Source organism: Phalaenopsis equestris, unplaced genomic scaffold, assembly GCF_001263595.1.
Source record: "Phalaenopsis equestris unplaced genomic scaffold, ASM126359v1 Scaffold000229, whole genome shotgun sequence".
NCBI lineage: Eukaryota > Viridiplantae > Streptophyta > Magnoliopsida > Asparagales > Orchidaceae > Phalaenopsis > Phalaenopsis equestris.
Genome location: NW_018164671.1, coordinates 909,369 through 921,995, shown reverse-complemented (window position 1 = coordinate 921,995; position 12,627 = coordinate 909,369). Strand labels below are relative to the sequence as shown.

Genomic DNA, 12,627 nt, shown 5'->3' with positions numbered 1-12,627 from the left:
GGAAAGAGGTGACTCCATAGAGACTCAAAATGTAGAAATCACATAAAATCTAACCCTTATTCCAGAAAACAACATATAAATACACTCTAAACAGGAAAAACATAAAATGAAAGGTAGGGGAAGGGTTATCGACATTGCCTCCCTTCCTAACTGCGGTTTGGTTCCTTGGGAACTTGGACCGGTTCAGCTGGCTGGCCTACTCAGCCCCGCGTCACAAGGAGAACAAGATTCTAAAGCCTATCCCAAATTGCTGGGATAAGGCTAATAATGCTGATGATAATGATGAGGATGATGACAAGGTAATGAAGTTTTATCAGTAAGCTAACTTAGCAAGTAGCAGTTCAATAAGCACTAAGCATTCTATTGAAATTATTGCAGATTAAACATTTGTTTTGGCAATCAAATAATGCATTATTAGAACTGAAGCAATTAAACATCATTAAACTTGTTTTTTGCTCGTGTTATTGGACGTCATCATATTATAGAAGAGTCATTACTGAAGTATGAGAACTGCATTGATAATATTAAGATGAGACGTCCATTTGGTTAAATTTTTTGTCCACATTTTTTTTCTTTCCAAATAAATTTTGATACTTTACTTAATTTTCCTGTCATCTCTTTTGCAGCATCATGGAATTTGTTAATGCTTTTGTGGACTGTGAGTGGGTGTTAGTTCCTTTTAGTTGACTCTGCTCTGGTGGCTTTAACTTACAAATATGTGCACCAGTCATCTATGCATTTCATTGCTTGGAGCACCTACTGTTACAATAACCAGAAGAAACTCTGAAAAACCTATTTTCTCCAAAAGAAATAAAAAGGCGAAGGCTCCCTTTATTTACCTATTTTTAGGCCAGAATAAACAGTCACATACAGATCCCAGCTTTTCACTTGTTAATGGAAAACGTGTTAATTTTCCATTAAGAAATTCTTGTACCAGAAGTCTGTTTCGAGTTAGCTGCATTAAGGAGCAGTTCCGAAGGAAATTTTTTCTAGCTAGAACTCTTGTACCTTTATTCAAGGATGGCTTACAACTTGTTAGGCTCTCTATGTTTCTCGCAGCGATGTTTGCTGTTGGAATTTTTATATGGTATGGTCAGAAAAAGGCCAGGAGCTTTATTGAGGTTCAGCTTCTTCCTTCTGTTAGCTCCGTTCTAAGTGGATACCTTCAAAGAGAAATTGAATTTGGCAAGGTTCTGAGCGTTTCACCATTAGGATTCACTGTAGAAACAAGCTCCATTGGACCTCATCAGGAAGAATTTTCTTGTGGCGAGGCATCCACCATGAAAATTCGTGTCTGCCCGTTTGCTAGCTTGAGAAAGGGAAGGATCGTCATTAATACTTTTCTATCACATCCTAATATCCTTGTATCACAGAAGGAGGATTTTTCCTTTTTGGGTATTCCTTCACCTTCTGAGAGTGGTTTGCATCGGCGTCGTTCATCTGAAGAAGGGATGGATTATCGCACTAAAACGAGACGGCTTGCGAGAGCGGAATCCATTTCACGTCGGAGCAAAGAACGGGTCAAAGCGGCAAAGGAGGCTGCAGAGAAGGGTTACATTGTTCCTCAAAGAAGTTCAGATTGCTTGATTAATGGTAAGTCAGAGGATGATTCCTCACATTCTCGTCTTCCAGTCTTATCTGGTTTGTTTAATTGCATGGATGACAATATATATTGCAAGGATAATCATAGCCGAAGTGTTTGGGCTGAGTATGATTCGAAGCATGCTGATCTGGAGAAATCTTTTGGTGTGAGAAGTACCAGGCATGGAGAGAAATTCTGGTCCAAAACTATGCTGGATTTTATGAGGCATAGGTTGACAGGAATTACCTGGAAGAGAGTTTCACCTGTACCTGGCATAACTGTGAAGCAAAGAAACCTCCAACGTAGTGCCGCAGCAGCTCGTGCATATTTACATGGCCTATCTCATGGGAAGAGTGACGAGCCATGTACCAAGCAAAGAGTGGATTCTTCTCATGGAGGTTGTGAAGGTGCTGAAAGTAGCAGAAATCAACTAATGAATGAAACGGCTGATAATGCCATCGCTAGTAAATTAAGTGTGCCTGATAACCATTGTTCTGAAGATCATTCCAGGTGTTCATCGGTAAATAATGAGGAGAAGAAGACAGGTGCACCTCCTGATATGGATTTTGGTGGGCTTGAGAGACCAAGTAATATTAACATCCATAGAGATGAAGATGTCAAAATTGATAATCCCAAAAATGGAAATTGCAGTGCTAGGGAATCCGATGACTATAAATCTATATCCCGACCATTTACTTTGTTCAATGACAATATTTTGTCCTGTGAGAATTTTTTGTCAGGTACTGGAGTAGGAAAAAGTTCTCCTTAAACTGTGTACTGTAGTTTTTTTGGTCCACATGATGAATATTTCCAAAAGAGATAATTATTCTAATCAGCTGTTTGATTTCTATAATTTGTTGGATTCTATTTCAGAACCTGCTCAGAATATTCCGAAAGATGCAAGATACTGTGACAATGGAAGCTTCCATCATGGAAAGTTCAGAACATTTATTTTGCCGCGCTGCATCATTCCAGGCTTGCCAGTAAACCTAATATTTAACCTGTTTAGGTTTATATTACCTGAAAACCAAACTTTTTTTAATTGGTTCAATTCTCATGTTCTGAAACTTGAGTCATACTCTCCTATAAAAACTGAGGACATTGCTGCTGAACTGACTGAAGAGATAGACCAAAGTCGTGCAAAGAGTATTGAGAAAGTTCTTCCAGTTATTGTAGATTCTGTATATTTCAAAGGGGGCACTCTCATGCTACTTGGTTATGGCGACAGGGAGCCTAGGTTTGATATTTCAATATTGATTTTCTTTTTTGGACGGTTGTGTTTTTCATCTTAATCGTCTCACTATTTATTGTTTTACATTGAGGAATGCTGTTATTAAGGTTTATTTATTCTTTCAGTTCAGCCACTTGGAGTGATGTATGCTTGCTTTTCTTATCGAGATTATATTTAAGTCTATATTATCGGTGTAAATATGAGTATTATTGCATACTTCTGGAGACTTTTGAAAATTGTTTTATTGGTCTAATATTTTGCTAATATGTTTACAGTTTATGTTGCGATTTTAACGTTATTATCTGGGGAAACCATTTTAGTAATGCCACAGGTTCTGGAAATTGATACATCAAGCCATAAAGTTTGATAAGAGGCCGTGCCATACAAGTGAATCACTTAAACTTGACCATTTAAAAACCCTTTAAATAGCTATTATTGACTAAGCTAGGGTTAAATTGTTGCCAACGTTTTCTCTATTGATATTTTACATCTGATTCTATTAATTTTAATGTGAACAAATAAGATGGTTGATTAGCAACTTATTTATTTGATGTATTTTCTTATTACATATATCTGATAGGTGTAATTTGGCTTTAATTTTTAAAGTCACACAAATTTTTCGTATGTGGCGAAATCTAGTTATATCATCCGTATATGTTGTAACTTCTTTGAGTTTGTTAGTATATACTTTTTAGAGTAAGATATAAGAGATCCCACATGAATTGCCATGATTATAATACATATGAGAAAAATGAAAAATCTGAATTCAGCACTTTATCTGAAGTTTTCTGATTTTTTACTCTAAACCCTAAGTTCTTATTCTCGTTACTGGAATTGTATGATGGGGTATGTTGTGGAGATTATTTTCTATTTTTCTCTCATCTAGTTTTTAAAATTCTTTACACATGAGACCAAAATTTTCAAATCAATTCAGGAATGCTTCTAGTTGTTGCTCCCAATTTTGGGCAATCTTGTGGTTGAAAAGGTAAACTCTGGATATATAGTAAATAAAATAGAAGCTTGGAAAATTGTGTATGTTGGTAGACAATTTTGGATAGTTACAGCTATTCAAAACAATTGGAAGGGAATGTTTTAACTAGATAAAAGAAACTATGGGATTGTTTTGATCTACTTTTGGTGGCTTTTATTGGCATTAAGATGCCTTTCGATATGATTTTTTGTTTCTTAAACCATTTAACTTTGTTGCATTGTACTTTGACTAGCATGATAAAGAGTATGACACTAACTATAGCAGCAATCATGGAGAAATGCTAAGTGTATATTGGATCCACTAAAGACATGCTTGTATCGATGTAACTATTGTCAAGAGTTAGCGTGTGATGAGAATTTGTTGTTACAATAGGTTGAATCAATAACCAACAAACGATCTATCTCACAAGTTCATGACCGATGTTCAAATTCATGTCCTACGAAGACATGGTGTATGTTTTTTAAACTTAATACAAATTTATTAGAGAAATCATGAATTGCATATAAATGTAAAATAATTTATTAAATTTCATAATAACTGGTTCGAAGGGATTTGATCATGACAATGGTGGAGCTAAGCAATAGTGGATGGTTAATTTCTACAAGGAGTGATTGTATCTAGAATCTTTATTTGAAGGGTGAGTATATAGTTTTATTTCTTAAATAGGATTAATTATAAAATTTCCTTCAAGAACCCTGGAGCAAAGCCCTTTTTTGATAAGTCTGGAGGGTTATGTAGCTATGATGGGAGCAACGAACAGACACTGCACCTTAATAATTGTTCTTTGCAATTGCTGCAGGCAACGGGTCACATAAATGAATTAATGTTCATGTGGTTTATTGAGTCGTGTGGTCTGGTGTAGGGTCATACGACAAGTGTGTTAGAATGGTTACGACAAGCTGTCCATTTGAGAGTGACAACGTCTCTTTTAAGCATTGAATATGCATTTGTGGAGGTGAGTTGTGCCTCTAAGGCTTTGAAGATTGTTGGATGATCTCCTTGTCCTAGTTGAGCTATTCTCGGTATTTCAAGATTAGGTCGAGGAAAGTTACAAATAGAGATGAATTAGTTTAGGAAATTGCGATTCAAGCTATGTTCATTATCATGCTTATTTGCTAATTGTTGAGCTATAATCATGCTGTAAGCCTGTTTTTATTTTGTGCTTGGACTTTCTTATTATGAATAGGGAACCTAAGCTTTGATTCAACTTTAATGAGGTGAAAATATTAGGGACTTTACATTTGTTCTTGGCCCTTATTTTAAATATTTAGCAAATAACTATAAAAATTAACTGGATCAAATGAAATTCAAATCTGGCAAATTTACAATTGAAGAAATTGACTCATTGCAACAACGCCATTGACATTGAAATTGTGCAACGTTGATCATATTTGAGTTTTGAATTAATTGAATCATACCAGTTTAGGTTTCTCTAAAGGTTATCAACCCTAGTTTGTTATTATGAGTGTGCAATCATATGCCTAGAGGATGGTAGTTGTTGCCACCCTTTTGGAGTGTTTACTGCCCTTGTTTTATCTCAGCATGAGCGCTTTCATCAGTCTTTAAAATGATGCATCTTAGATTGCCGCCTCTTTAGGTGTTTGATTCGAGAGTCACCAATGATATTTAATTGCTATTGAGGTGACAGACATTTCAACACAAAAATGATGTTCTCATTGCGGTTTTTAGCAGGCTAAATTAAGCTTTTTTTTTTGAATTATTGCGATTATTATAGTGTTCAATGTTATTAGGCATTTGTGGCATTTAATTTTTCTCTAATAGACAAACATTTTGATACAAACATTATGGCTTTTTGCATTTTTTAGCGAAACTATTTCTTAGCTTCCCAAAATTCTTTTGAATGATTTTATTGCCAAATTTTTTTTTGTCAAATTTGTTGGGCTCTTTGCGTTAAGATCATCAAATTATGCACCATTGAATTCTTTTTGAGAGTTGTTGGTTAGTGATGATCTCTTCTACTCCTTGATCGGCTTTGGCATACGTGGGCCCATTGAGCTAGTCTAAGGGCTTATTTAACCACATTCTAGATTGATGGAGGGAGTTATTTAGGACTTTCAATATAGGTGCCCGTTTGATACATTCCATGAAAGAAGATTGCACTTTCTATTAAAGTTTATAAATAGGCATTGCTTCTATAGTTTAAAGCAAGATTTTTTGATAAAGAGAATTCTCAAAACATAGAAAATTTAATAGCTCCGATTACTACTTGGAAGAACCAAGAGGTTGTCATTGGTTTTTTGATTGTTTGGTCTCCGTCAGCACCTGGATTTTCAATCTCCCATCCTTTTAGTAGATGACTTCTTTAACTTTCCTTTTAGTCACCAACATTCAATACTTGATGCCCATTGCTATTTGAGGTCTCATGTTGTAAATGCCTTCCGTTGGCGCACATTGGATGTTTGCCATCATGCAGTGTTAGTCATTAACCCTATCACCTTTAGAATTTCTCCACTACCAATGCAGAGACTCGTCTTATAGTTCAATTTTCATCGCATTATTTTTAATGCTCTGCCTTTGTTTTTTATTCATGCTTTATTAGATTTCAGGAGATAGTGGAAACATTTCAATTCAGTTAGGCCTTGTTTTCTATTTAAAAAATTGTCTTATGGGAGTTGCATTTAAACTCATTTAATTTATGTGAAATTTTCAATTAAACCAAGTCAATAAATCCTCTAAGCCATCACAAATATGTTAGCATGTAATATTGCTCAAAAATGTATTTGTTAGAAATATTCCACATGTATACTTGTGAGTATTTTTATTTGTTGAATTCACAAATCTATACCAATGTTCTACATTTTTGAGAGCTTACATATTCCTATATCAATATCATCATTACACAACATCGTCCAAATCCTACACAGCTTCTGTATCCTTCTATGAAATGCTCAACTAATAACAACAACAACAACAATAACAAGCCTTTATTTCACTAAGTTAGGCCGGCTACATGAATCATTTTTCTTTGTTGTGTCTTACTGAGTGTCATATTTTGATTTAATTCTAATAAATTAAGGTCATTTTTTTATACAACACGCTCAAGTCTTTTCAGGTCTATCTCTATTTTTTTTAACATAAGTCAAATCTAAACCATCCACTCTCCTAATCGGATCATTTGGTAATGTGACCAAACCATCTAAGATGACTTTGTTTAATCTTGTCTGCTATAGGAGCTGCAAGGATACATTCGTTTCACATTTTGTCTGTTAGTGTCAATTCACTCATCTACCTAAGCATTCTCATCTTAGCAACTCTTAACTTGGTTCTATGCTTCTCTTTTAAAGAGATGCAACTCTTAACTTGGTTCTATGCTTCTCTTTTAAAGACCAACATTGTGCGCCATAAATCATTGAAGGTTTTACCAACATATTATAAAATTTTCCTCTAAATTTAAGTGATATTTTTCTATCACACAATAGGTGCGATGCATTCGTCCACTTCAACCATCCGACTTGAATTCAATTATTAACATCCCTATCTATATCTTTGAACAATAGACCCAATGTATCTAAAACGTTCATACATTTTAATGATTTGATTAACCATTGTTACGACTCTACCACTAGATTTACTACTACTAAAATTACATTTCATATATTCAGCTTTAGATCCACTCAAATGAAGGCCTTTAAACTATAACGTGTACCTTCATAATTCAAGTTTTTTCTGAACTCTTTCTCTAGTCTTATATCCACAAGAAGGATATCATCATCGAAAAACATACATCAAGGCACATCCTTTTGTAAATGTCTAGTAAGACTGTCTAAAACTAAAACAAAAAGATATGGGCTTAAAGCCGATCCCTGATGTAATCCAACTGAAATAAAAAAAAAAAAAAAAAACTTTGTAAAACTTTGTCAATCCTCATGTTCAAACACAAGTAAGAACTCGTGTACATATCTTTAATGACTTGAATATAGGTCACATCAACACCTTTTTTTTTCTAGAACTCTCCAAAGAACTTTGTCATAAGCTTTTTCTAAATCAATAAAAATCATATGCAGATCCTCCTTACTCTCTCTGCACAACTCTCTTTGTAATTCTCCATCAAACCTCTCAATAAATCCATAACTTTCATTGTAGACTTGTCTAACAGAAATCCAAATTGATTATAATAAATCTTTGTATCATATTTTAACTCATGTTCAATTACTCTCTCATAATTTTAATGTATGACACATTACATATTTTCCTCTATAGTTTACACACCCTTGTGCATCCTTTTTATTCTTTAGAATGGGGATCAAAATACTCTTCCTTCACTCCTTATTTATTTTTTTTTGTTTTTAAAATAATATTAAAAAGTTTAGCCACAAAACTCCCAAATCTTTTAAATATTTCCATTCTTCAATTGAGATATCATCAGATTCTATTGATTTTCCACCCTTTGTTTTCTTTAAAGCCTCATCAACTTGTTTTCTACTAATGTGATGGTAAATAAAAAAAATATTTTTATTAACGATATTAAGATCATTAAGATTTATCATATTTTTAGAAATTTTATTGAAAAGATTACCAAAATTTCTCACTCATCTATGTTAAATGTCTTTCTCTAAGAAAATCACATTTTGATTTTCATCTTGAGTATACTTTACTTGAATTAAATCTTTACTTTTATTTTCTTTTTTTTGGCTAGTTTATACAAATTTATTTCATGTTTAGTATTTAATATATTATAAAGAGATCATTTAAAGCATAAGTTTGAGCATCACAAATTATTTTCTTAGATTCTTTACGAGCCACCTTATATTTTTCCTAGTTATCTAGGCTTTTACATTTAAACCAATTTACATATTTTATCTATTCTTGTACATTATCATTTCTTCATCAACTATTTTTATTATAAAGTTTTTTTGTTTGATTCTCCAAGTACATCTTTTGCCACTTATTTAATAGTTCTTGTTAATTCATCTCACCTTGTTACTTCATCTCACATTAAATTAGCTTCTTCGTGAATATCTCTTGTTAATTCATCTCACATTAAATTAGCTTCTTCGTGAATATCTCAAATTTTGAAATCTTGAAGTTTATTCATTAATTTATTTTTATTTTGTCTTTTAAAGTGCTCATTTCTAATTTTATGACAAAGTTTCATTGTATTTTTTATCTTTTAACTAATTTAAAATATAAAACTAATAATTGATGTTGAACACTTAAAATTTTTCACTTGGAACCACCTTAAATTAATTACATTCTTGACAATCTCTTTTTCTCATAAGAGTATAATCAATTTTGTATTTTATTAGATCCATTTTTAAAAGTAATAATATGCTAATTTATTTTCTTAAATAAAGTATTAGCAATAACAAAATTATAAACTAAGGGAAAATCAAGTATGATTATACATTCTTCATTAATAAATCCAAAACGTAACCACTTTGAATACTTCTAAATTCTTCAACCACTCTACCAACTTTACCATTTAAATCTCCTTCAATAAAAATTCATTCTTCAAGTGATTTCGTTTGTATTAATTCTTCTAGGTCTTTCCAAAATTTTCTTTTTAACATATATTTAAATATACTGAGGAGCATAAACACTTATAATATTAAAAATCTTTGTATCAACAACAATCTTTAGGACTATAATTCTATCTCCAATTCTATTAATTTTTACAATATTATCTCTTAAACTGTTATCTAAAATTACATTACACCTACTCCATTCTAGTGCGACTCCTACATGAATACCAAAGTTTAAAATCTAAGCTATCAAGCTTCTTAGCTTTTTCACCAACCCTTTTGTTATTTGAATGCGTAATATTTTAATCTTTTTATGAATCATAATATCTACTAATTTCATTAATTTACCTGTGAGAGTACCTATATTCCAAATCTATTCTAATAATTGTTTCATGGGCTAACTTCTTTGCCTGCACTCGTCCATAATGTTTGAACCCTTGTTTATTTAACGCTTCATCCGGGCGCCGTTGTAGCTGAAATTCTATAATATTACCTTTGAAAGTTTCTTTTGTGCTGATTTTTTTTTTATTTTTGTTAATATATTTTCAACTACTTAAAATTCTTTTTTTGAAAAAATAGCCACAAGATATTGTCAAGCAACTTATTTTTTTTTTGTATTGACGATAATTTTGTATGCTGTTTGTTTGTTTTTTTTATTTTTTATTTTTTGAGTTTTGTGTATAGGGAAATGGTGAATTGTAATGGGTACGTAAAGTTCCAAAACCACTACAGGCGTGTACATGTACAACTGAGTGGGGACTGCAGAGGATGGAGAACTGACAACAGCGATGGAGGGCAGCTCACAACACTTGTTTTTGTCGATACAACTGAGCAGAAATGGCATGCCAATTTGAAGATTTCCAACCTTTTTGCTCCTGTAAAGCAATAACTATTGGGGCATTCACGTACATACCACCAAATTCTTATGAATTTACATATTTTACACTTAAATTTTACTTTTTATATTTATACCATGTAAATATTTCATATCACATCCAAAATATCTTCATTTTGACTTTTAAAAAGTTGAATACAGCTTTTCATACATAGGTAAGGTGGCATGATGTAAAAATTAAGTATTAGTGTTAGAGATGTAAGTACATAGAAATTGAGTGGTATGTATGTAGATTTTCCATAAATATATTGAATAGGCTTGTATTTGATTGCTTTATTTGCAGCTTTTGGCTCTTATAAAGTTTACTTCGAAGTTGATGGACCTCTTCATGCCTTTGTGCAGTTATTTGAGAGGATTTTTGATATTCCAATCATATGGTATCAAGGAAGAGCTACAGGAGAGGTGGTTATCTTAAATTTAACTTCGCTCCATCAGCATGATTTTCTTGTTAGTTTTAAACCGAACTGGAGGGGCAAGATTCATTCCAAAAGCTGGAGCAAACTGTTGTGCTTATTTTGGTCCCCCTTATAACAGTCTTGGTGAATATTTCTTAGGTTTGAAGACTCTGTGATTGAAAATAGGGCTGAATAGTAATCGAAGTTCTAAAACTATTTTGGCCTTATTGTTTTCTCCAAGTACTTCGTTCATGGTATTTAATGATAGAGATATTGATCAAAGGAGTTTTCATCTTAATTGCTCAACTGGTAGCAACTAAAACTGTATGCATTTGGTTATATAATGAATTTAAACTTTAAAATTGCCATAAATACTGAAATGAATATACTTTTGTTCTTCAGATCATGTAATATTGGTAAATAATCAATGTAACGCAGCACAAAATTTATCTGGCTTTTTAAATAAACCCTTAATTCTAATTGAAAACTAAAAAATTATCTTAGAGGACCTTTACATGATTTAAAAAATAGTTATTTTGATAATTCATCTGTAATATTGATTTACGATTTTTATCTCTCAGGTTCACCTTTGCATGTCAAAAGGAGATATTTTTCCTAATATTCATGGACAACTTGACGTGACTGGTATATCTTTCCAGATATATGACGCTCCTTCTATTTTCTCGGTACGTTGTATGGTCAACATGCTCATATATGGAGTTCCTTTCCTGTCAATTATGTTCTACATGATCTTCATATTTGTGGTAACATATGCACGTTTATTCTGCATGAAATGTTTGACTAAAAATGTCATGTTATTCTTAGAAGCAGTATAAAATTCCATTGTTTTACAGGATTTTACTCTGGACAATGCAAAATTGAATTTTTTTTTTCGGCAGTTCCCAAGTTACCAACTTGAAATTAAAGATATATTATTAAAGCTGTTAGTTCTGTACCGAAGAACTCCACTTCAGGCAATATTCTCCCCAGAGGTCATAAGTTAGAGTCCGACTTATAATTTTCTCTAAACTAAATATTCACTGGATTCTTACATGAATTTAAATGTGTTTAGAATCAAGTTTTCTTCTTCTGTGTTTGGTATCAATGTTCATTTTCAATCCTCTCTTATTCACTAGTTTCAACTGTATCTTCCTCCTTTATTCGTGTCATGATCCTGTCCTAAGCTTGAAGCTTTCCGCCTGCCGTATGTTGGAAATGTTTTTTTTCTTTTAGTTTTCTATAACTACTATTTAACCATCCAAAAATAAATGAAAGAGCCACTACAAAAAATAAATTAAAATAATAGAGTTAAATTTATTTTATTTTAGATTGCCCACATTTTATATAAATATTTCATTTTCTATTACTCATCTTTACGCAAGTTTAAAGTTGAAAATTTAATTTAAAACAACTGTGAGCTATTGCTAGACTCGAGGTAACGACGCTTTCTGTGTCGTGCTCTGGTGGTCCCTCTGAACCCAAACTAGGCCCTCTAAATAATTTGAAGACCTATTTTATGCGTAACACCGAATGCTAACTCAGGAAAGGATTAAGCTCAGAGGAATTTTCAAAAGCGATCTATTCTTAGAAGTGGCTAGGAGAGGATGACAGAAACTTTTACTATAACTCGTAAGGAGCAACAAGAGCAGAACGTTCGACCAAGAAGTCTTTGAAAAACTGTAAGTATATTTCTGGATTTCAATAATTTTTATTATTTTCATATGTATGTTTGAAAAACTATAATTTTTATGTATAAGCTCAGACCAACTTTGGAACTATGAAGGAGAAAGTTTTTATTTATAATTTAATCCAGTGAGATTTAGATTATAAAAAATTCTTAATATTGTTAGATAAGAAAATATGCATATTTAATAATTGTACAATGAATAAAATTACTAGATTATTGAATGACATTTAAATTACAGTAGATTTGCATATATATAAATTATTACGTGACATAGATACAGTAACAGTACATTTATTCATTAATAGATAATGTAACATGTCTCATAATAATAGATGGTATACTATGAAAAATAAAATATAATAT

At 32.2% G+C, this 12,627-nt stretch overlaps 1 protein-coding gene across 2 annotated transcripts in view; it reads left to right on the top strand.

Annotated features, from left to right (window-relative positions):
* LOC110023769 overlaps nucleotides 1-12,627 on the top strand; it is a 108,396-nt gene that overhangs the window by 5,958 nt on the left and 89,811 nt on the right. For both annotated transcript variants that reach the window (XM_020723337.1, XM_020723338.1), the window contains exons 2-6: nucleotides 627-2,322; nucleotides 2,456-2,819; nucleotides 9,972-10,164; nucleotides 10,525-10,584; nucleotides 11,159-11,263. In XM_020723337.1, the coding sequence (XP_020578996.1) occupies nucleotides 717-2,322; nucleotides 2,456-2,819; nucleotides 9,972-10,164; nucleotides 10,525-10,584; nucleotides 11,159-11,263 (2,328 nt within the window). In that variant the 5' untranslated portion in view covers nucleotides 627-716. The remainder of the gene's footprint in view (nucleotides 1-626; nucleotides 2,323-2,455; nucleotides 2,820-9,971; nucleotides 10,165-10,524; nucleotides 10,585-11,158; nucleotides 11,264-12,627) is intronic.